At 43.8% G+C, this 25,645-nt stretch overlaps 1 protein-coding gene across 3 annotated transcripts in view; it reads right to left on the minus strand.

Annotated features, from left to right (window-relative positions):
- Positions 1–25,645, minus strand: part of LOC144505206 (uncharacterized) — a 168,914-nt gene that overhangs the window by 26,692 nt on the left and 116,577 nt on the right. For all 3 annotated transcript variants that reach the window (XR_013499794.1, XR_013499795.1, XM_078231185.1), the window contains 6 exons: positions 24,888–25,000; positions 19,136–19,405; positions 18,377–18,493; positions 15,688–15,829; positions 10,502–10,608; positions 5,016–5,220 (listed from right to left, as the gene is read on the minus strand). Coding sequence is in view for 1 of the 3 variants with exons in the window: in XM_078231185.1 (XP_078087311.1) it covers positions 5,016–5,220; positions 10,502–10,608; positions 15,688–15,829; positions 18,377–18,493; positions 19,136–19,405; positions 24,888–25,000 (954 nt within the window). In the remaining 2 variants the exon portion in view is untranslated. The remainder of the gene's footprint in view (positions 1–5,015; positions 5,221–10,501; positions 10,609–15,687; positions 15,830–18,376; positions 18,494–19,135; positions 19,406–24,887; positions 25,001–25,645) is intronic.

Below are 25,645 nucleotides of genomic sequence, written 5' to 3' on the forward strand. Positions count from 1 at the left end.
AGATCTAGAGATCAGGGTGCCATTTTTAAAGGATGCCCCGATCAGAACAAAAAATAAATCTTCTCCCCATCTTGACAGAGGTATCGGGCGCCACAATCATCTCTGGCATTTCCTTCCCCCTCCCCCATGACCAGTATCGCCGGCAATCCCCCTTTGCACCACCCCCTACCTCCACCAAGGGAACTCCAACCCTGGCACTGTGTCTTAGCAAGATTTCTACTTGCCTAAAAGACAGTCATGGCAAAAAAGGTAAGAAGGCATACACAAATTTAAAAAAGTAGCATTGATCCTGGCAAGTGGGAATGATATAAATAGGAGCAAAAGATGACAAAACAGATAATGGGTGGGATTATCCCAAAAAAATTTTAACTGCCAAATTCGTGTACAAACTGGAATAAATCCCAGTTTTTTTTCCAGCGGGATTTTCAAAATGAATCTCCCACTTTCTGTGCACTGCAGAATGCACTAGCATACATCTCATTAAAAATCAAGGAACAGTGCTTATTCCCGCTGGGGAGGCCAGCAGCATAGCGCTGAGAAGGCCACTGCACATTCACCGATCTGTCATAGTGGAGATTGGTGCATGCACTACGGTCTCCCGATCGCTGGCCAGCTTGATTGCTGGCCAGCCCTGCGACCCTGCATCGTTGGGTGTGACTCCCCCCATCACCTGAATGTGTCCAAGCTAGCCTCGGCCCACTGCCCAATGCCTAGTGGGCAATGCCAACGTGCCCCCTGGGCACTGCCACTTTGCCCTTAGGGGAGTGCTGGAGGCCAGGCTGACAATGCCCAGGGGTCACCCCCTTACCCCGACCTCCTGAGGAGCCTCTATGGCCTCCTTTCACTCCAGCGAGATTGGGCAACCAGCTCCCCGCTAGTGGAGACCTGTTGTAAACCCCACTGGGGTGAAACACTCCTGGGGCAGGGGGAGGAGGCAGAGAAGAGAGAGACCCTAGCGGGTCTGGAGACTGCAATACTGAGCCCGCTAATGAAATGCAAATCCCCATTAACATAATTTAATGACACGGTGGCATGGTGGTTAGCACTGCTGCCTCACAGTGCCAGGAACCTGGGTTCATTTCCGGCCTCGGGGCACTGTCTGTGTGGAGTTTGCACATTCTCCTTGTGTCTGCGTGGGTTTCCTCTGGGTGCTCAAGTTTCCTCCCACAGTCCAAAGATGTGCAGGTTAGGTTGATTGGCCATGCTAAATTTACCCTAGTGTTTGGGGATTAGCAGGATACATGTGGGGTTACGGGAATAGGGCCTGGGTGGGATTGTGGCCGGTGAAGACTCGATGGGCCGAATGGCCTCCTTCTGCACTATTCTATAATTTATTCAGCTCCACGCTGATTTCCGCTACACAGCCTCTGCTCGAGTCTCCCGGCTGGGAGAATCTCCCCCAATATCGATAAAGAATTGAAAAGGGAGTATCAAAATTAGCAAACATTACAATTTCATTAGGAAAATGGGGCAGGTAGAAGCAATGTGACACCCTTGAAAGCTGATGATGGTGATGTTGTCAATGAAAATAAATAAACTGCAGTTTGACTTCAGTATTTACATTAGAAGAAGTCAACTTGTCAGCGATCACAAGGAAACTATTAATGAATCAAGAGGCAGGAAATAGGTTGGACTGTTTCCAAATCCCGAACCCACACTCTGTGGGATGGGAAACAGTTGCTCGCCCGGATTTTCACAGGGGAGCAACCCACCACCCCGAGCACATACTGACCTAAAGACAGGCTTGCTGAACATGTAAGATTAGCAGAAGGGCTCTGAAAGCTGGAGGGCCAATCATAGACCTTCCAACTTGAAAGGAGCAGTTAAATATATTGAAAAACGGACCTTGCAGCCAAGTCCTGATGCCTGCCGGGACCTGGAGACCAAATGAAAAATCCCATTTGGCCTCTTTTAATTTGCTTTAATAGACTCTTAATGAACTATACTGGATAACCAGTAAACCTGATGGTCCTCCATCCCACCTCCACAAAAGTGGCTTGGGGCCGGATGGAACTAGGGAAACGGCAAGTTGGCCAGTGGAGCTTTCTTTAGCGCCTGCCTGCCAATCCAGCCCAAGAACGCAATAAAATGATAGCAAGACAACGTTAATGGAATAATTAATGGTGCTAAAAAATGACAAATCCTCAGGACCTAATGGCCTTGATCCCAGGGTTTTAAAAGGAGTGAGAACATTGCAAATGTCCCAACTATGATCTTCAGAAGTTCTCTCCTGTTCTTTTGAATTGGAAAATTACACATTTCACTCCACTATTTAAGAAAAGTGGCAAAGGAAAGTCAAGGGTTTACAAATCAGTTCATGTAGTTTTTATTGTCAGCAAATTACTGGAATCTGTAACAAAAATAGGGTGACTGGGCACTTCAAAAATGTCCAGCTTATCAGAGACAAACCTGACTGGGCTGACTGAATTTTTTGAAGAAGTTACTAAATAATACACAAAGAAATGTGTATGGGTGTTATTTATAGGCACTTTCAGTCATTTGTAAGAGTTCCTCACAAGAGGCTAAATTGAATATGGCAGCGGCCCTAAGTAATATAAATATAACTAATTATATTTAAAATTATTAAAATCCGTTTAAATGAGTCTCTCACCCTTTGTGTTGTGAACCTCGCGACATCACTGGAGAGGGACGGGGAAAACATGGAATGCAATCTCTCCGGAGAGAATCGCAGTTCCGATTATCTCTGGATTTTCAGCTCACGTCACCATTCTCTCTGACGGCAAATGCAGGCTGAAAATTGCCTCCCTTGATTCTAAACAGGCTTGACAGAGTAAATTGGGAGAGGTTGCCTCCTATAGTACCACGTTCCTGACAGTAAGATACTTCCACTTCTGCATGAAGACACAAGCATGCAGATACTGGAGGGGAGGAGGCGTTAGGATACCAGGGCAGAAACCCCAAAGTATGTTATAAAGCTCCACTAGACCCCAACAGTTTTTCTATTTTGGCATTAGTTGAGGATTCTATTGACACACTTGGAATATTTTATCAAAACGAACTTTATTTAACAATATTGTTTAACTATAACAAATTAATTAGTTTAACTTTTACCAATTGAAATACTTAAACATGGCAAGATACAATTCTTAACTGCTAATCTATCTCTATTAGTTCCAATTCAAGCAATATTCCTTAGAGACTTAAACTCCTCTTCAAAATCAGTTAGCGACACACAGGCTTGCGTTCTTGTACTTGTTAACAGTCCTAGAGCCTTTTGAGCACTTCTGGGAGAGAGAGAGAGTGAGAGAGAGAGACCTGTCTGCTGACAGCCCCAAACAGCAGCTTCCAGAGAGAGAGAAAGAGCCACCACTTGTTTCTTTCTGGACCAAGCACAAAACTGACTGTTTTAAAATAAAAGAGAACTGCGTGTTTTCCCTGTAAGCTTAGCTCCCCCATTTACACATGACCATATCTGTCAATCAACCCAATCAAAACCCTACTCTTTAAATCCCAGGGGAGAAAACCAAAATAAACAAAAATGTATGAACTCAGATTAAAGCTAAGATCAATCATCAGTCTTCATTCTCAGCATGCGAGCTGTCTGGTGCAGACAAATCTTCACTGTGTAAAAACAGAGCTAAATTTTAAACATACCCCTTAGAAGAAACATGATATAAATACATTTCTTAAAGGTACAGTATCATCACACTGGTCCTGCATTTTGTTCCTGGCTTTCCTCAATAGTTCCCGCTCTTCCTTCAAACACATAACTTTGGAAGACACCGATTGGAATACCCATTGGTGACAAAAAAATTCGAACAATTAACGGAACAACTAATGAAAGCCACGTAGCTAGGAGCAGAAAATTAGGTTAAGTAAATGATCAAACTGTGGCAAATGGATTTCAGTATGGCAAGTGGGAGGTCATTCACTTTGGATCTAAAAAGGAGAGATCAGACTACTTTCTAAATGGTGAAAAGCTAGAAGAAGTATAGGTCTAAAGAGACTTAGGGACTCAGTTATACAGATCATCAAAACATCAAAATGACTAATGGATTATTGGCCTTTATATATGGATGATTAGATCGAAGGGGTCAAAAAGCACGCTGCAGCTATCCAATGCCCTTATTAGACTCGAACTGAAGCAGGTGTCCAAAGAGAGAACTTCAGTTACATTGATCATTCAGAAATAATCCGGAGAGCTAATGAAATGCTGGGCTTTATATATGGAGGACTACAATTTAAGAGGTTAAAAATCATGCTGCTGCTATACAAAGCCCTGATTAGATGATACTTGAAGCTCTGGTCACCACACATTAGGAAGGATACAATGGCCTTGAAAGGAGTGCAGCCAGACTTTGTAGAATGCTATCTGGTCTCCAATAGCTAAATAACAAGAACCAATTACACAAACATGGGCTTTAATCAACAGAATTTAGAATGTTTTTGGACAATTTGATCTGGGTTTTCAAGATACCAAAGGAAACTGAGGGGCTCTTTAGCTCAGTTGGCTAGGTGGCAAGAACAATATTCAGAACAATGCCAGCTTTGGCTGAGGTAGACTCGGGACCTGCCTCTTGTCTGCTCCATACTTGGTGCTCCTCAAGCTACATAACCAATTCTCTCTCTCCAATAGAGAGATGCTCTTGTGGACTATGGCTATAGACCTCCTTAACCAAGGGAAACTGATGGGTAGTAAGAAACTATTATCACTGGTTGGAGACATAGCTTAGAAATTAAAGTGACAAAAATTAGAAATTACAGGAGTGAAGTTAGGAAACACTTTGACACACAAAGGGTAATGGAAGTTTTGAACTCTCTTTTGTCAATGGTAAATTGTTAATTTGAAATCTGAAACTGACATGTTTTAACTAGAGATATTAAGCGATACAGGGCAAAGGCAGGTATATGGAGTTAAGTCACATAATCTAGTACAATGGCTGAACAGATTCAAGGGGTAAATGATCTACAGCTGTTACTATGGATAGGATGAACATTGATAGGGTCAAAGCCTTTCCCCTTTTAATATGCACTGCAAAGATTCAGCTACTTACCAGCAGGACGCTTAGTCAAGGTCAGACAATCAGCATGGTACACCTTAGGACACCCTGGCTTCTTGCAGATTACTAGCTGCCCACTGTCTCCACAGCGGAAACACTCTTCTTCATGCTCTCTTACGAGTTCAGACTGCTGTCTACGCTTCCTTGGAATAATGTGCCGCCTTTTTACCTTCTTTTCATCTGTTGAGCTTTGTATATTCTGTAGGTACAATGGAAGTGAAAGCAAAACCATTTGAGTAAATTTCAAAAGAAATATCATAGATCAGACCAGAAATAACCCAGGTATGTGTGTGAAACATCTGTATTAATTTATTAGAAACCAGCTGGTCAAACTAATGTCATTGTAGAATCATATTTGTACCTGTGCCAGCTATTAGGTTTACAATTCAACTACAGACCCATCCCTTGCATAGCCATTTCAGTCAGATATTTGCCCCCCAATTCCCTTTTATTCTGCGCCACACAGTTAGGTGAGAGTTTTACACTCCTACGGGAGTGTAATGCCATGGTTACCTTTCCTGACACCTTCCCAGCTGCCTGCCCTGCAATGTCGCTGTTTTGAGTAGCAGAGAAGGTGTCAGGCAACCCAACCTTTCTTGTGCCAATTGAGGCCCTTAAATACCATTTTCCATCTCTAACACTATTTCGCTGAGGTCAGCAATTGGTCGGATATCCAGAAATTCACAAAGTAGTGCCTTCTTCTCTGGCCTCCTGTTCCGAAAGGCGCCCCCGTCAAGCTGCAAGTACCACTGCTTTTCCTCTCCTCCCCTCTGCCTCTCTATCTCTGGCCGATCTTCCTTGCCCGGGCCTGGCAGCCTGGCTCCAATGATACCCCCTCCTATAGACGTTAAATCATTACTGGGTCAGAGGACTGAGCAAAATCAAACGTTACATCTCCTTCTGCCTCTGACCACAGTCCTCACATGGAAGCAAAATCCTTAGTTTATTCTTGGCTAATAGGAAACAGAAATATTATTAATAAAAGCAATGCAGCACACAAAGATTTACCTCCGCTGAGCCACAGGACTAAAAAAAAAAGCAGACATTACGCCCACTTCTGCATCTAGCTATAGGCCCTGCACACTGGATGTAAAATCCAACACTTAGTTTATTCTTAACTAATAGGAAATGGTAGAAAGACTGTTAACAAAAGCAATGCAGCATATAAAAAATTACCATCATTGCTTCATGTCAGAGAATCAAGAAGCATGTTTGGCAGGATAATTCAATTTTTTTGTAACAATAAGCATTCTCCTCATTTGTTGAAGCTCACATAAATATGAAAATAATAAAATGGCAAAGATGTAATATGTTCAAGCGAGTGTGGACACAAGTATTTATAAATTCTGAAAATTAATCTCTGACCTAGACCAAAAAAATTAACAGAGAGATACATAAAAATTTATGGCAGAGGATGTACTGAGTCAGATGTTGTTTATGGCAGAAATCCGTTAACATCAGCCATTTTTCAAAAAGGCTAAAATGCTTATATTTGTCAGATAAAAATTGATGGTCATTTTTGAATTCCTCCTAGCGTGTTTTTGTATTTCTGTTGACGATATAACTATTATCGTGACTTTCAAGGACCTATTCCAATATATGCTCCTTAAAGTTAGATGAGTGACTGGTCCCTACTCTCATGGCGTATTTAGTCTTTGGCAATTTCTTCAGGGTGGATTCCTTCTTATTTTGTTTCCGCACCAGTTTTTCATGAACATTAAATTCCCTCACTGCAGCACAGTTATTTGACGGGTGAACAAATTTCATGACTTTTAGTTTGGAACCAGCTTTGTACCTCGCTCTTTTTGCCAGAGGACCTACTTTTCTTTGTCACATACTGTTTGCTTTGTGTCGGTGTGTCATAAATCCCATACATCGACTTAAAGGTGAGTGAAACAAGGATTTCTGAAGTGAAAAATTGAGGTCAACTAAATTTCTCAGCAGAAAAGAATGGTGGGGTTGACTTATAAATTGAGGTTGGGCCTAAATATGAATTTTGGTGCCAAAACTTAAGGCCGTCATATACACCAGGTCGATTTATTTACTGTGATTTATAGTCCTTCATTAGTTATTAGATGATAGTGCTTTCATAAATATGATAAAGACGAAAGTGTTGTCTAATTTTTATTACAGCCTGTAGTGATGAAACTTTTCCCATCAGTCTTTTCTTTAGATCTTAGAAATCTAATTTGGGTTTCAGTTACATGGATAATTGGAGCACATTCTGGGGGAGGTGGGACCTGTACAAACAGGATGGTTTGCACCTGAACCAGAGGGGCACCAATATCCTGGGAGGGAAATTTGCTATGGCTCTTCGAGGGGGTTTAAACGAATGTGTCAGGGGGATGGGAAAATGAGCTGTAGGCCAGAAGCCAGTGTTGAGAGTAGTGATGTACTGAGGAGGGTATCAAGGTCGCAGGAGCATACCGGCAGACAGGAAGGTGGGTTGAAGTGTGTCTACTTCAATGCAAGGAGCATCCGGAATAAGGTAGGTGAACTTGGAGTGTGGATTGGTACTTGGGACTACGATGTTGTGGCCATTATGGAGACAGGGTTAGAACAGGGACAGGAATGGTTGTTGGAAGTTCCGGGGTATAGATGTTTCAGTAAGAGTAGAGAAGGTGGTAAAAGATGTGGAGGAGTAGCATTGTTAATCAAGGATAGTTTAACGGCTGCTGAAAGGCAGTTCGAGGGGGATCTGCCTACTGAGGTAATATGGGCTGAAGTTAGAAATAGGACAGGAGCGGTCACGTTGTTGGGGGTTTTCTATAGGCCCCCAAATAGTAATAGAGATGTGGAGGAAGAAATTGCAAAGCAGATTATGGATAGGTGTGGAGGTCACAGGGTAGTTGTCATGGATTACTTTAACTTTCCAAATATTGATTGGAACCTTTATAGGTCGAATAGTTCGGATGGGGCAGTTTTTGTACAGTGTGTGCAGGAGGGTTTTCTGACAATATGTGGATAGGCCGACAAAAGGTGGGGCCACATTGGACTTGGTACTGGGTAATGAACCGGGCAAAGTGTTAGGTTTGGTTGTGGGAGAGCACTTTGGAGATAGTGACCACAATTCGGTGTCTTTCATTATTGCAATGGAGAGGGATAGGGCCTTACGGCAGAGCAAGGTTTATAATTGGGGGAGGGGTAATTATGATGCGATTAGGCAAGAATTAGGGAGCATAAGATGGGAACAGAAACTGTCAGGGAAAGGCACAAATGAAAAGTGGAGCTTGTTCAAGGAACAAATACTGCGTGTCCTTGATAGGCATGTCCCTGTCAGGCAGGGAGGAAATGGCCGAGTGAGGGAACCATGGTTCACAAAAGAGGTTGAATGTCTTGTCAAGAAGAAAAAGGAAGCGTATGTAAGGATGAGAAAACAAGGTTCAGTTGGGTTGCTTGAGGGTTACAAGGTAGCAAGGAATGAGCTAAAATAAAGGGCTTAGGAGAGCTAGGAGGGCGCATGAGAAGTCCTTGGCAGGTCGGATCAAGGAAAACCCCAAGGCTTTTTACTCTTAGGTGAGAAATAAAAGAATGACCAGGGTGAGGTTAGGGCCGGTCAAGGATAGTAGTGGGAACTTGTGCATGGAGTCAGAAGAGATAGGAAAAGCGATGAATGAATACCTTTCTTCAGTGTTCACCAAGGAGAGGGACCATGTTTTTGAGGATGAGAATGGGATACAGGTTGATAGGCTGGAGGAGATAGATGTTCTGAGGGAAGGTGTATTAGCAATTTTGAACAACCTGAGGGTCGATAAATCCCCTGGGCCAGATGGGATATATCCTACGATTCTTTGGGAGGCAAGGGATGAGATTGCAGAGCCTTTGATCTTTGGGTCCTCACTGTCCACAGGGTTAGTGCCAGAGGACTGGAGAGTGGCAAATGTTGTTCCTCTGTTCAAGAAAGGAAATAGGAATGACCCTGGTAATTATAGGCCTGTTAGTCTTACTTCGGTGGTCGGTAAGTTAATGGAAAAGGTCCTGAGGGATAGGATTTATGACCATTTGGAAAGATGCAGCTTAATCCGTGATAGTCAGCACAGATTTGTGAAGGGCAAGACTTGCCTCACAAATTTGATTGAATTCTTTGAGGAGGTAACTAAGTGTGTTGATGAAGGTAGAGCAGTTGATGTCATATACATGGATTTTAGTAAGGCGTTTGATAAGGTTCCCCATGGTAGGCTCATGAAGAAAGTAAGGAGGTGTGGGATAGAGGGAAATTTGGCCGATTGGATAAATAACTGGCTATCTCATAGAAGACAGAGGGTGGTGGTGGATGGAAAATTTTCAGACTGGAGACCAGTTACCAGCGGTGTACCACAGGGATCAGTGCTGGGTCCTCTGCTATTTGTGATTTTTACAATGACTTAGAGGAGGGGGCTGAAGGGTGGGTCAGTAAATTTGCTGATGACACCAAGATTGGTGGAGTAGTGGATGAGGTGGAGGGCTGTTGTAGGCTGCAAAGAGACATTGATAGGATGCAGAGCTGGGCCGCAAAATGGCAGATGGAGTTTAACACTGATAAGTGCGAGGTGATTCATTTTGGTAGGACAAATTTGAATGCGGATTACAGGGTCAATGGCAGGGTTCTGAGGAATGTGGAGGAACAGAGGGATCTTGGGGTTCATATCCACAGATCTCTGAAGGTTGCCACTCAAGTGGATAGAGCCGTGAAGAAGGCCTATAGTGTGTTAGCGTTTATTAACAGGGGGTTTGAGTTTAAGAGCCGTGGGGTTATGCTGCAACTGTACAGGATCTTAGTGAGACCACATTTGGAATATTGTGTGCAGTTCTGGTCACCTCACTATAAGAAGGATGTGGAAGCATTGGAGAGAGTGCAGAGGAGATTTACCGGGATGTTGCCTGGTTTGGAGGGGAGGTCTTATGAGGAAAGATTGAGGGAGCTCGGGCTTTTCTCTTTGGAGCGGAGGAGGATGAGGGGCGACTTAATAGAGGTTTATAAAATGATAAGGGGGATAGATAGAGTGGACGTTCAGAGACTATTTCCTCGGATGAATGTAGTTGTTACTAGGTGGGAGATATAGGAGGGATATCTGAGGTAGGTTTTTTACTCAGAGAGTGGTTGGGGTGTGGAATGGACTGCCTGCTGTGATAGTGGAGTCGGACACTTTAGGAACTTTCAAGCGATTATTGGATAGGCACATGGAGCACTTCAGAATGATAGGGAGTGGGATAGCTTGATCTTGGTTTCGGACAAAGCTCGGTACAACATTGAGGGCCGAAGGGCCTGTACTGTGCTATACTGTTCTATGTTTTTATGTTCTAATCTTGTCAAATAAATTCATTTTCATGCTAATTCATGTCATACGTTTCTGACCACTGATCGCATTGTAGATTCTCAAAGTGAAAAATTAATGTATGAATAATCAGCAGGTTTTAAAGTTAACATATATTGCAAATAATCTAGTATAATAGAAACTGATGCAATGCTATGGCTATATTAAGAACAAGAGATGTCCTACCTTAGGAGGTACTCCTAGATAGCCACTGCAGTTTGGAGCCCCACATTTGCATATAGTCTTTCCAGTGCCCAAACATTCCAGGTGGTAGTTAAATGTCAGTTCAGACCCTGCAAAAAGTATCGGTGTTATTAGATTTGCACTTAGTCTTTCTGTGCAATAGTCTGAAATCATACCTAGACCATATCTCTGAATTTCTAAATGTTACAAAGAAACTTTCAGACAAACATTAAAGTAGCTATGGGGTTACGGTTTTGTGTTTAATGCATTCAGCATCGAGTTTCCTTCAAGCAAATGCACATTACAGGAACATGGGGCACCCCTGATTCTTGGACTCCACAACTTATTTCTATTAAAGTCAATGGGGGAGAATATTTCGGGGTCCACAATCAGGCATGCCCAAATCCCCAATATGCACTTCTGTCACTTAAAGTGCTGTACTGGCTGCCCAAGACACAAAGCTGTACCTGTGTAGGTTTGCTTGCATTTTGCACTTCTTAGTTTCAAGGCATTGTCTTTTAAAAATGCGAGTCTGAGACACCCTAACAATAATCGTTTTGTTAAATTTCACATGCAATGATATTGTGCTGTTCCACCTCTTTAACGTTGTGACTAGGATCCAAAGGTAGAACCCAGTATTCAATTCCAATGCTCATTAAATATTTTGATATGTAACGTCTGAGTGTATCTGGGGAGGGCACCCCAAAGATGCATTAGGAATCACCCCACCAACCCAGAAATTCCCAGGTAAGGATTTCACGGAAATTGCCCAGGAAGTTCAAGCTTGATTTAAACCGCAAACTTTGAATGGTTCTGACTGCCATACAGCAATAGTTACTCAGAAAATGTTAGAAAAATTACAACCACTTCTAGCTTCTGGGCAACTATTGCACTGACCCATCCTCACAGCCAGGGTGAGTCAACCCTTTCAGCTCACACTCTCACAAGCCCCTCACACATTCACAAGAGGACAATCTACAGGGATCTCACACACCACTAGCACATTGGACATTACCACTCACTCTCCCACACACACTGTCATCTCTATCTGGGCTCACATCCTGTGCAGTTTGCTCCCTCATCTTGTACATGGTTACACTTTGCACGCACACCAGACTCCTGTCCTTATCATCTGCCATGGCATACCTCCTGCTCACACTCTCTGTATGAATGTGCAGTACACCTGGCCAGAGAGGATCAGGACTGTGCCTGTGCCAACAGTGAAATCGGTGGTGCACACCCAACTAAGGATCCTGCATCAGCTGGTCCCTCAGACAGTGAGGCTGCAATATTATATCTTGGAGTCTAGCCCTGCACTAATTATCTCTATTCTCTTTTATTGGCACCAGAGCCAAGTGCTCCATGGACACCAAGAGCCAGCTTCTCATCTCCAGCCCTGAAGACATCTCAGATGAGGATTTTGAGGACCCACTTGTGGAGGATATGTCATAGCTCACCCATGCCCTCCACCAGCACAGAGGCACACATTATGGTGGGACCTAGATCTACAGCAGGCCCGGTGTCATAATCTGGTGAGCACAGCACAGAGTCTAGTCCATAGCAAGTAGAGTTGGGAATATCCAAGTCACCGACACTTGAAGGACTGCTGGAGGCCAGGATTCTGTTGAGTCCCAGTCAGATGACAAACCTGTGGACTCAGTCTTAACACAGATGTTGGAGCAGCAGCAACAGACACGGGAATATCAGGCAGAATTGTCACCACAGATTACAATGTACGATGGAGGAGTCAGTCTGCGTTCAGTATGATGTAATACCGCTGGCATGCCAGCGCACCGAGGTTAACACTGGGAGGAAGGCAGTGGCCCTGGAGACCATGGTCCAGGACATTCCACCTGTGCTGCCGCAGATGTTGCAATCCATTCAGTGCGTATGCAAGAGGGGTCAGGGCACCTCGATACTCCAAATATCCCTTCTCCTCAAGTGTTCAGTTAAAGGCCCTCAGACACCCATATGGATGAAGATCAGCAGTTGGACACCCTGGGGTCATCCACCCAGGTGGTTCTGGGAGTGTCTAGCTGATCCCAATCTCTGCCTGAGACCCCATACCTCAAGCTCTTACTGAAAGTAGGCCTGGACCCTCCAAGTCTTGGCTCTCTGGAGGATGCCCACCAAAGTCATCACAGACAACAGAGTATAGCAATCAGTAGGCTGCCTCCACTCTACTGTGGATGTTGGGGAGGCACCAAGACATAGCAGTAGCGTTAGGAAGATCAAGAAATATTAGAAGCACAATGGTGGCATGTGTGTTCACATGTATATATGTTCCACCAATGTAAATAGAATTACACCCATTCCACATTTCCTCGTGTATGGTTTTTCTTTATGTTAAGTTGTGTTGTGCTCAATCTGATGTCACACCATGTTCCTTCGCCTCCCCCCACCCAATCCCCCAACCTATCGCAGATTTCACATCATGTATCTCTGATTGATGTTATGTGCAGCCATTACATCACAGTGTGTCTCTCTCCTCAGTTCATTACCTACATCAGTGATGCCTCACCCTTAATGTAAAGTGTGCTCATGAAAGGCATCTTGTCGACATACATTGCAGGTTCAAGTGATGTTCATTCTTGGCTATGTAAGATGGAGGCTCATGTAGTCCCCTGACTCATCTGCATTGTGGAAAGGTAAAGGTGTAGTGTAGAAGGAGAGATGAAGATGCATATGGAGATGGGAACCCTTTCCTTGAACTCTATTGTTCTTTGTCATGCATGAAGGTTTTACTGCACTATCCCATGAGACCATTGAATGCTTGCTCTACACTGTCTGTTCCCCATCTACAAGCTGCAGATGCCTCCCCAGACAGTGACTGTATCATCTGCACTCAGTGGTATTCCAGAAACCACCACACCCCCGATTGCTGTGTGTGAATTGATGATTAGACCCTATGCACACTATGCTGGGCAGTGGACTGACATACCCCCCCCTGTTCCTGAACTGGAACAAGGACTGTGTTTGGAAGCTCAGAAACGTAACCTGGATCACTTCTTCATTCCACAATTCTTCCAATTCTGGCTCTGACATTTATACCTTCTGTAAGGGACTCTTCCAATTCTGGCCTGACTTGCTTATGTCCTCTTCTGGCCCCAACTTGCTTATGTCCTTCTGCAAGAGATTCTCTCCCAATTCTCACCCCGATTTGCTTATGTCCTTCCGTAAGAGATTATCTTCCAGTTCTGGCTCCGACTAGCTTAGGTCCTTCTGTAAGAGATGCTCTCCCAATTCTGGCTGAGAGTGTGCTTCCCCTACACCCCTCCTCGTTATGTGTCTGAGTGCAACCTTCCCCAGTCTTCCCCCTACTCCAGTCAAGCCTTGCCCTCCAGCCCCTTTGCTTGCCTCTGTTGTCTCCACCCCCACCTTTCAGTCGGGTTCTTACTTGGCAGCACATTACAAACGGTCTTACTGCTGATCTGGATGAAGCTTTGTCTCTGTAAACTGCTCCTCCCCTTGAAAATGAAGTGGTGCGGCCCGTGGGGCTAGCATGAAGTCCGAAGTGCTGTGCAATGTAAGGTAGGCAAAGACCAAACCTCAAATTCAGAAGTGAAGTGCAGGTCACCAGGTGCAAATAGCCAGTCTAATTAGACGTCAGCATGGGCTTTTTGTCCAGCATGGGGTCTCGATTCTGGCGAGCTGCCTTGATAATGAGCATTCATGATATCCTAATGTATAGAAAGAGTGTTCTCGACATGGCACGGCAAGAAATGAACACTGCCATTGAGGGCAGGAGTGGACAATCGCAACCTGTTTTTACACATTTGGGAAACAGATCTTTTGCTCCTGCGATATTTTTCCATAAATACACTCGCTGCGTGTGGGACCAGAAAATCTTGGCCTAGGAATGGAATGGCAGCCTAATGCAATTGACACTTCACTGGAAGTTATGGGCTATTACGTTGGAATCTTACAGTATCGCTCCAAGGATCAGTCACTATATGCCATAAAGAAAAGGACTGAAAGCTGCAGCTCCTAACCCATTTAGAAACATATTTTTCATTTGATCCTTATAATTAAGTTGCTGATCTGTTACTGAGTGCTCATTTTAACTGTTAGTTTTACATTCAAATTGTTATTAATTGCGAGAAAGTGAATGACTTTGAAGTACACATGTTTAGGAAGACCAAATTGTGATCTGCAATTTTCTAAATTCCCTGGACGAAAGTCTAAAAGCCGTGCAATGGAAAAGGTGACAGCGTGTAAAAGAGGAAGGTCATAGTGGATGCAGAAATAAAACATGGTACATATAACATTAATGTTGCAATTAATCTTCAGTCATTATGTTGTCTGCTTAGTTGTGTCAAGGCTGTTCTAGATTTTGCTTTTTAAGTTGCAGATGTGGAAAACAAACATGTTTCAAAATATGTAGAAAGTAACACAAGGGTTTGGTAAGAAACACGGCCTGCCATCTGCTTGATGGATGAGTGCAAGGTGAACTGACTTATTTTGTTACATATTAAATTTCAAGATACAGAAGATCACCTTTAATTCCCTTGGCCAGAATCTTGTGGAGGCAAGATTGGTTGGTGAGAGTGCTGCTGAAAAAGTCCAAATAAAATGAAAGAGTTGGGCTGCCTCCTCAACGTGTTATCACCTCACTATTTTCTGGGCTTGCAGTGGGACTGGCCAAACTACGGAACTATGGAGTTGACTTGATAGTTAGGCTGAATTTTTGCACACCATTTCAATTTTCCTTAGGGTGACTGAGGCCCAGGCAGTGTGCATGGCTTGCAAGTACACAAAAGGCAAATGCACGGTACGAGGACCCAGCAGTTTTAATCTTACAAGATTCTGTGGGTGTCCCTACAGCACATGGACCTCATCAGTTCAAGAAAGCAGCTCACTCCCTATGTTGAACGTTGAATTTTTTTCAAGTGGAGCAAACCGTGGCCTTTGTGTGAGTACTTTTCCCTCAGTCCAACTTGCTGTCTAGAAAATTGTTTACTATAACAATCAAAATGAAATTGGAGCTAACTCTCCAATCCCCACTCCACTACTGACACATTTAATTTGGGAAATCTACTCATGTTGAACATTCTTTACATTGCAATTTAACCAACGATTACGTTGGTTTGGGACCTTACTTTTGGTCTATCACCTGCTTCAATCCAATTGGATGATCATCCCACATTAGTGTACATCTTAAGTGCCTGACCTTTTAAGCAATTTCTTACCAACAACAATGTCACAAAGGGCAAAGAGTCCAACTCGAGTGTCTCCATTCACTGTCCATTTTTGTGTCTCACAGTTTGGTTTACAACTGTGATTCATGAAGCGTGAATAATTTCCTTTTGGGCCTGCATCAATAATCCGGTCCTGTCGATAATAAAATTTACAGTTAAACTGACATTCACTTTTTGAGGCATAGAAATTCATAAAGTCACTGAATTTAAACATTTGCATAATCTGCAAAGCAGATAAAAGTACATGTGGCTACCAAAATAATTTTTCTTTCAGGAAAATAAAACATCCCAGTATGAATGATTTCGCAGAAGCTTACGAATTAACTATGTATTGCGATTGTTCCAAGATTTTTGCAATAAAAGACTATGAATTAAGAGCACATGTATTCCTCCTCCACCATCACCCAAACCACATTCAAAGCATGTTCTAATAGCACACTTTCATTTTTGTAGTTTGTAAATTAGGGACCTTTCTTGAATAGTGCTGCCTTCACTTCTGGTTAAGCGTGCTTACTGAGCATGCTCAGTCTTTTTCAATAACAAACTGTCTGCTTCCCTCCTCACCCTCCCCTTGTCACTTCCCTCTTCGAATCCTCCTGTTCACTGCCTCTCTCAGTTGCTTCTTCCCTGTCTGATCTTCTCACTCATTGACGGGATTTTCTGGCCACGCTCGCTCCAAAACCGGAAAATCCTGCCTGAGGTCAATGAACCTTTGCATGGTCGTGTCCCGCCTGCTACAATTCCCGTGGCGGGAAGGATGGTAAAATTCATACATTGTCTCTCCAGCTCACCACTTCGCTCTGACCCTCCCACTCATCACTTCTATCTTTTCCTCACTGTTTCCCTCCTGACTTTTCCATTCGCTGACTCTTCTGCACGCTATCTTCTTCCCTAGCCCTGCCACTTTCCCCAAGCAGCCCTCTCGCTCATTGCTTCCCTCTCCTGACCCTCCTAAAAATCTATTGGTGCCCTTGAGCCTAACAAGTGCAAAAATTCTCTCACTAATCCTTACTAATTTACTAACTCAAATTGAAAATTCTTAATAACTTACTATTTCTACTTACCTCCAGATTGCTGCTTCCTGCCTCTTTTCCCGCACACCACTTCCTTGCTGCTTCCCTCCCTGACCTTCCCACTTGCTACCTCTCCCACTCGTCATTCCCCTCCACTTGCCCTACTCCCTCCTACTTGCAATCACTTCCTCCACCCCCCCCCTTGCTTATGGTGAAGATTTTGGAGAGGGAAGCAGTGAAGGAAAGGGATCGGGAAGGAGAGGAAAGCAGTGCACGGGAGGGTCAGGATAGAAAGGCAGCAAGTGGGAGGATCTCGGAGCTGGAAGCAGCAAACTTGAGGGTCAGATGTGGGAAAAGCGGCAAATGGGAGAGTCAGGGGGAGGAAGCAGCAAGAGGGAGGGTTATGGGAGTAGGGAAACGACATGGAGGGTTGGGGAGGGAAGCAGTGAGTGGTAGGGTCAGGGCAGGAAGTACAGGAAAAGAGGCGTGCTAGAGGCAGGAAGCAACAATCTGGAGGGAAGTAGAAATAGTAAGTTATTAAGAGTTTTCAATTTGAGTTACTAAATTAGTAAGAATTAGCGAGAGGATTTTTGCACTTGTTAGGTTCAAGGGCACCAATGGGTTTTTAAAGTAAAAATTACAGGTCAGGATTGTAACCTACACTTATTACATGTTTTCTTATAGGAAAGTGATTTTCCTTCAGTATGTTTTTGTTCAGCGTTTTTTTTTTAGGAACACATTAGGAATGCTTAACAAGAGATAGCTGTACACTTGGAATAGACATATTATCAGAAAATCGTAGAAATATTTGCATATCCATGAAAACTAATGGAGAACTAGTTGTACCCAAGTTTAGCTCAGGTCCAAATAATAGATGAACAATCTAAGAAGTAAACTGATTAAATTGAAAATAACGTTTCACAGGTTTATCATCTTTTGGTGGTTAATCAGTTGATAATTAATCTTACATAAAGAATATTCAAATGGTGAGAGGCGCTTACGAACATCAAATACAGAAATAAAGCAGAAAAATGCACAGAGAATGAGAAACAGGGACACAATGAAAAAAGGCTGGCAAGTCACCAAATCGTGTTCACTCTTTCTGAGTAGAACATGTCATTTGTTTGATCTGGGCAGACCAAACATATATCCCATTTCTAAGGATGTTGTGTACCATTGCTCTAAGTTGATTTTGGAAACATTTGGTCTCAGTGAGATGAGAAATATTTGTGCTGGGGAAATGAAACACCTTTCATTTGAGACATGGAAGATCTTCTCATGGTGGCACCAAATACAAGCATAGCAGTTATATGCTAAGCCATAGTCTCTCTGAGATTATCCATTAGTTGTGAGTTAGAAGCAATTTTGTACTATAGGGCATTGCCAGTAGGAATTCCAAGAAGACTCTCAAAATTTACATGAAAGAAACCCTTAGAGCCAGCAGACAGAGGAGATGTTCATCTCAACAGTCCAGGCCGAATTGAACCATATTTCCTAAAGACCAACAACCCACTCATCATCCATTTTCACTCATCTCAATTACTGACTGGCAATACAGATTTTGAGCAATCGTTTGATTATTGATCAGTTGTTGTGCAGGTTTGACTCACGTGTTATTTATTAATTTATATTTAGTTCCACAGGTTTTGTAGATTTGAAGTTGTTACCTTGTCAAGAGTAAGCATGTAGAAGTTGCTGATGTCATGTTCCTGTGCATATTTGATTCGAGCATAACACTCCTCCTCATCTATCACCTCACCCACATACTCATTCACAAATTGTCCCTATAATAGAGGCACAGATTCAGCAATGTAAAAATGGATACAGCAAATAACAAAATGTTATTGTGTTGTTTTTGAGGACTTTTCATTTTAGTTATTTCCTAACCACTTTTAACAGATACCGTTAAATTACTCAAAACAATGTTTTCAGTCTACTACAGTTATCAAAGTGATAGCAATGTAGAGTATTTTATGAACCAAATGATTCTTTCAATCATATTGCTAATGAGAAGAAACAAATCAAGAATTATAAGACATTTCATTCGACAACACATATTACCCATTTGACAAGTTTCGCATTCTAATCACTCCTTATTTCCCTACTGGGTTTATTGGTAACTATCTCTCGCTCCTAGCTTTGGATCCACCCACAAATGGAATATTCTCTCCACATGTATTAAGTCTCATGTAAGTCTTCTCTTTTCTAAAGAAAAAAGTCCCAAACTATTCAATCTTTCTCAGTGGTAACAAGTGAGTAATACTCCGTACTTCTATTCCCATCGCAAAGGATTTCATCAACTGAGCACAGGTAATGTCTGCATCTCAGTTGTGGGTAACAGCTTGGTTTTTCCCTGAATGAGAAGACAGTGCTATGCTTTCTGATGGCTTTCAATATTTAGAAACAAATGTAGGCATATTTCTCACCTTCTTAATATTGAATTTAGCAAGTAAACCCCAGCCTCGCCCTGCAGTTTTCAAAATTTCCACTTCAGGATATTGCCGCTTGGTGAAGCACTGGTTCTGGCATTTTTCTCCTGCAGGACAGACAGTTGGATGGCACTCATACATTAACATCCTGTTCAGACATTCAGAGTCTACCCCACAAGGATTCTCATCAGTTGGCTTACAATTACATCGTGGAATCTCAGATGGATCAGCAGTGAAGATCTGAGCCTTACCCACGGCTTTGTTTACCTTGATAGAAAAACAGTTGGTTAAACCTCACAATTAGTCATTACATAATTATCTTTCGACAATTCATAATAAAAATGCATTTGTTGATTAAACTGTAGAATATTAGCATATATAGCAAAAGTAAGAGAATCGTTCTTTGCAAAAAGTCCAACCTACACATTGAAATAGGATATTGCAAAATCAAAATACTGAAAATCTGAAATAAAAACACAAAATTAAGGAAAATGCATTAGGTCAGGCAAGATTTGTAGAGTGATAAACAAGAGTTGACATTTTAGGATGATAACCTTTTGCCAGAACTGGAAAAAAATTAAAAAGGTTTAAATCAAGTACAGAGGTAGGGAAAGGAAGAGGGAATAAAAGAATAAAGGAGGGGAGGGGGGAAACGGTCTCTGATAGGGTGGTATCTAGGAGAGAGTAAATGGCAAAATTGGTATAAGAGGATGGGAAATAAAGAAACGATTTTTCTAGAAGAGATGTTGTTGAGAAATTGAAGTATTGTTATCCACATCTGTCACCCAAAAACGAGCAAAATGAAGCACAGGGTGCAATCTGAAATTGTTGAACTTAATATTCAGATCAGAAGGCTGCAAAGTCCCCAATTGAAAGATGAAAGGCTGAATTTTCAGGCCCTTCCCACCGATGGTGACTCTCTGTGGCAGGTTTCCTGGCGGCAAGGCTGTGAACAATGCAAAAGGCCATAGACATTGGTGGGACCAAAATATCTCACTGCCGGCCAATGGCAAGCCAACTTTGGAAAACACACCACGGGGTGGGAGAGAATCTCGCCTAAAGTGTTGTTTCTCGAGCTTACTATGTGCTTCAGTGGAGTAGTGAAGAAGGTCAAGAACAGAGAGGTCAGAGTAGGGGTGGAGTGAAGAATTAAAATGACAGACGAATTAAATCTAGGGGTCACACTTGCAACCACAATAGAGTTGCTCTTGAGAGAGTTGTGAATGTAGCTCAGTCCATCACGCAAACCAACCTCCCATCCATTGTGATAAAAGCAAAGGAATCGGCTTCGTACCTTTACGTCCTCATCTAAATGAATTTTGGGCTCGACATGACGCTGAACTCTTCTTCCACCACCTTCATCGCCGTGCTCATTTCTTTGGGCAGGAGTCCTCCCCTGTTCAGCAGATCCTTTCACCCACCTCCAGCATTCCCTCTCCACCTGAACCCCTCCCTCTGGCCTTTTACCTGTTCTTGATCTTTTCATCAAGAACAGTCGGTCTGACATCGGCCGACTCAATTTCTCCGCTCCTCTCAGCACTCTAACTTGTCTCCTTCCGAACTTGCTGCACTTCGCTCTCTTAGGACCAACTCTGACCTTGTCATCAAACTTGCCATCAAACTTGCCGACTAGGGCGGTGCTGTTGTCTGGCGTGCGGACCTCTACCTCGCAGCGGCTGAGTGCCAACTCTTGGACACCTACTCCTATCTCCTTCTGGACCACGACCCGACCACCAAACATCAAGCCACTGTTTGCAGGACTGTCAATGACCTCATTTGCTCCGGACATCTTCCCTTCACAGCCTCCAACCTCATAATCTCCCAACCCCGGACAGCCCGTTTCTACCTTCTTCCCAAAATCCACAAACAGGACTGCCCCAGTTGGCCCATTGTGTCAGCCTGTTCCTGCCCACTGAACTCATTTTCTCCCATCTTGATTCCATTCTCTCTCCCTTTGCACAGTCCCTTCCCACCTACATCCGTGATTCCTCCGATGCCCTACATCATATCAATGACTTCCAGTTCCCCGGCCCAAACTGCCTCCTCCTCACCATGAATGTCTCCATTCTCCACCAGGATGGTCTCAAAGCTCTTTGCTTTTTCCTCAGAGATCTGAATAATCCCCATCTACCATCTCCTCCGTCTGGCTGAACTGGTTCTCCCACTCACCAATTTCTCCTTTAACCCCTCTTACTTCCTCCAAATATGGACACCTCATGGGTCCCAGTTATGCCTGTCCCTTTATGGGTTATGTTGCAGTCCTACTCAGGCCCCCTCCCACAACTCCTTTATCGGTACTTTGACGACTATTTCGGTGCCGCTTCATGCTCTCGTCTGGACCTGAAAAAATTTATCAATTTTGCTTCCAATTTCCACCCCTCTATTACCTTCACATGGTCCATCTCTGAGACTTCTCTTCCTTTCTTTGACCTCTGTCTCCATTTCTGGTGATAAACTGTCACCAGTATTCATTACAAGCCCATCGACTCCCACAACTACCTTGACTACAACTCTTCACACCCCACATCCTGTCAGGACTCCATCCCATTCTCTCAGTTCCTTTGTTTCCACCGCATCTGTTCTGTCCAAAATAGTGCTGTCGATGTGTCTCCTTCCTCAATCGTGGTTTTCCACCCACTGTGGTTGACAGGGCTCTCAACCGTGTCCAACCCATCCCCTGAGCCACTGCTCTCGCCCACTCTCCTCCCTCCCAGAATCAGAATAGAGTCCCCCTTGTCCTCACTTTTCACCCCAGCAGTCTCTGCATTCAAAGGATCAACCTCTGCCATTTCCGCCAACTCCAGCATGATGCCACTACTCAACACTACTTCAGCATTCCACAGGGAACATTTTCTTGGGGGCACCTTGGTCCACTCCTCCATCACACGAAACGCTTCATCCTCTGCCCACGGCACCTTTCCATGCAATCGTAGAAGGTGCAATGCCCCTTTACCTCCTCCCAGGTCCTAAACACCCCTTTCAGGTGAAGCAGCACTTCACATGCACCTACTTCAATCTGGACTATTGTATTCACTACTCCCAAAATGCTCTACTCTATATCGGAGAGACCAAACGCAGACTGGGTGACCACTTTGCTGAACCTTCGGTCCATCTGCAAGCAGGACCCAGATCTATCTGTTGCTTGCCACTTCAACACACCACCCTGTTCTCCTGTCCACATGTCCGTCCTTGGCCTTTTGCAATGTTCTAGCGAACCCCAATGCAAACTGGAGGAACAGCACCTCATCTTCCGACTGGACACTTTACATCCTGCTGAACTGGGAGACGAGAGAGGAAATTGCTGGGCCTCTGACGGAAATCTTTGTCGCTTCTTTGGACACGGGTGAGGTCCCTGAGGATTGGAGGATAGCGAATGTGGTCCCTTGGTTAAGAAGGGTAGCAGGGATAACCCAGGAAATTATAGGCCGGTGAGCTTGACGTCCGTGGTAGGGAAGTTGTTGGAGAGGATTCTTAGAGACAGGATGTATGTGCATTTAGAACGGAACAATCTCATTAGTGACAGACAGCATGGTTTTGTAAGAGGGAGGTCGTGCCTTACAAATTTGGTGGAGTTTTTTGAGGAAGTGACAAAAACGGTTGATGAAGGAAGGGCCGTGGATGTCGTCTATATGGATTTCAGTAAGGCATTTGACAAAGTCCCACATGGCAGGTTGGTTAAGAAGGTTAAGGCTCATGGGATACAAGGAGAAGTGGCTCGATGGGTGGAGAACTGGCTTGGCCATAGGAGACAGAGGGTAGTGGTCGAAGGGTCTTTTTCCGGCTGGAGATCTGTGACCAGTGGTGTTCCGCAGGGCTCTGTACTGGGACCTCTGCTATTTGTGATATATATAAATGATTTGGAAGAAGGTGTAACTGGTGTAATCAGCAAGTTTGCGGATGACACAAAGATGGCTGGAATTGCGGATAGCGAAGAGCATTGTCGGGCAATACAGCAGGATATAGATAGGCTGGAAAATTGGGCGGAGAGGTGGCAGATGGAATTTAATCCGGATAAATGCGAAGTGATGCATTTTGGAAGAAATAATGTAGGGAGGAGTTATGCAATAAATGGCAGAGTCATCAGGAGTATAGAAACACAGAGGGACCTAGGTGTGCAAGTCCACAAATCCTTGAAGGTGGCAACACAGGTGGAGAAGGTGGTGAAGAAGGCATATGGTATGCTTGCCTTTATAGGACGGGGTATAGAGTATAAAAGCTGGAGTCTGATGATGCAGCTGTATAGAACGCTGGTTAGGCCGCATTTGGAGTACTGCGTCCAGTTCTGGTCGCCGCACTACCAGAAGGACGTGGAGGCATTGGAGAGAGTGCAGAGAAGGTTTACCAGGATGTTGCCTGGTATGGAGGGTCTTAGCTATGAGGAGAGATTGGGTAGACTGGGGTTGTTCTCCTTGGAAAGACGGAGAATGAGGGGAGATCTAATAGAGGTATACAAGATTATGAAGGGTATAGATAGGGTGAACAGTGGGAAGCTTTTTCCCAAGTCGGAGGTGACGATCACGAGGGGTCACGGGCTCAAGCTGAGAGGGGCGAAGTATAACTCAGACATCAGAGGGACGTTTTTTACACAGAGGGTGGTGGGGGCCTGGAATGCGCTGCCAAGTAGGGTGGTGGAGGCAGGCACGCTGACATCGTTTAAGACTTACCTGGATAGTCACATGAGCAGCCTGGGAATGGAGGGATACAAACGATTGGTCTAGTTGGACCAAGGAGCGGCACAGGCTTGGAGGGCCGAAGGCCTGTTTCCTGTGCTGTACTGTTCTTTGTTCTTTGAACTGAACATTGAGTTCAACGACTTCAGAGCATGAACACTCTCCTCCACCTTCATCCTATTTCCATTTATTTTATTTCATTTTGTTTCATCCATTCATCCATTTGATCATCCTTCTTTCTCACTTCCATTTTCCTACTTCTCCATTCCAGCCTTCTTGCCCCACCACCCCTTCACGGGAACTGCCATAATCCCCAGGCAGTCCCTATACCATCTGTACCTCTGTTCTGCCATTCACACATTCTGATCACTTGATGGACACTTTTAGCACCTCCTCAGCCTTCTGCATCCTCATTTACATTCCCTTTGTCCCATTCCAGCACCCCCGCGCCCCCCCCTTCCCCAACCAATAGTATAAATCTCTGCTGATTTTCTTTGCTCTTAGCTCTGACGAAGGGTCATCTGGACTTGAAACGTTGGCTCTATTCTCTCCCCACAGATGCTGTCAGACCTGCTGAGATTTTCCAGCATTTTCTGTTTTTGTCCCATCCACTGACTTTGTCTACACTTTCTGCTGTCTTGGGAAAGCAGCCAGCATAGCTCAGGACCCCACACACCCTGGATATAGTCTCTTCCTCCTTCTTTTGTCGGGAAACAGATACAAAAGTCTGAAAACATGTACCAACAGAATCAAGAACAGCTTCTTCCCTGCTGTCATGAGATTTTTGAATGGTCCTATCTATCATATATTGAGCTGATCTTTCTCTTCATCCTACTTGTAACTGCAACGCTATATTCGACACCATATCCTTTTCCCCTAAGTACTTCATGAACGGTGTATTTTGCCTGTATAGCATGCAAGAAACAATACTTTTCACTGTATCCTAGTACATGTGCTAATAAATCAAATCAGAGTACAGTTCATCATCCTGTACATACCACGTGCTGCATAGCATTTTGCAATCTGCATACATGGTACAATCTGCTCAGTATATTCTGGGAGAAGCCGTCAATCTATACCTTGATGTGTTTGTACGGTGGTGGTTTTTTTTCATTCCGTTTGTCCTCCTGTGCCTGTCTTGTCTCTCTTTGGGTTTTCAGCTCCTCAAACCTTTCTGCAGCTTCCTGTAGTGCTGTAGAGACAGCCAATGTGAAATACCAGATGTACTAGTGCAGTTACAATAACATAAGTGAAGTTTATAACTTCATCCCAGCATCACAGGACAGCTACGGGGCAGCACGGTCGCACAGTGATTAGCACTGCTGCCTCAGCGCCAGGGACACGGGTTCGATTCCCGGCTTGGGTCACTGTCTGTGTGGAGTTTGCACGTTCTCCCCGTGTCTGCGTGGGTTTCCTCCGGGTGCTCTGGTTTCCTCCCACAGTTTGAAAGACATGGTGATTAGGTGCATTGGCCATGCTAAATTCTGTGCCGGAGTGGCAACTAAGGGATTTTCACAGTAACTTCATTGCAGTGCTGACTTGTGACACTAATAAATAAACTTTAAACATACAATGCGAACTTCAGCAGGATTGATTTTTAAAAACTTTTTAAAAACAATTATCTTTCACACTGATGCTGATTATTAAGGCAGTTAGTAACATCAAAATAGGGAAGATTCTTGCTAAATTTTTAAAAAACCTTTTTTCTAAACATTTTCTTCATCCTGCAAATGCAAAGCATCTTCCACATATCACTAGGATAAGCTCATATTACAAGTAGCAAAACTGAGAGCAATAACTTTTTAAGACATTTGAATGTTGATTTTCAAGGCTGAGA

Source organism: Mustelus asterias, chromosome 16 (genome assembly GCF_964213995.1).
Source record: "Mustelus asterias chromosome 16, sMusAst1.hap1.1, whole genome shotgun sequence".
Taxonomy (NCBI): Eukaryota; Metazoa; Chordata; class Chondrichthyes; order Carcharhiniformes; family Triakidae; genus Mustelus; species Mustelus asterias.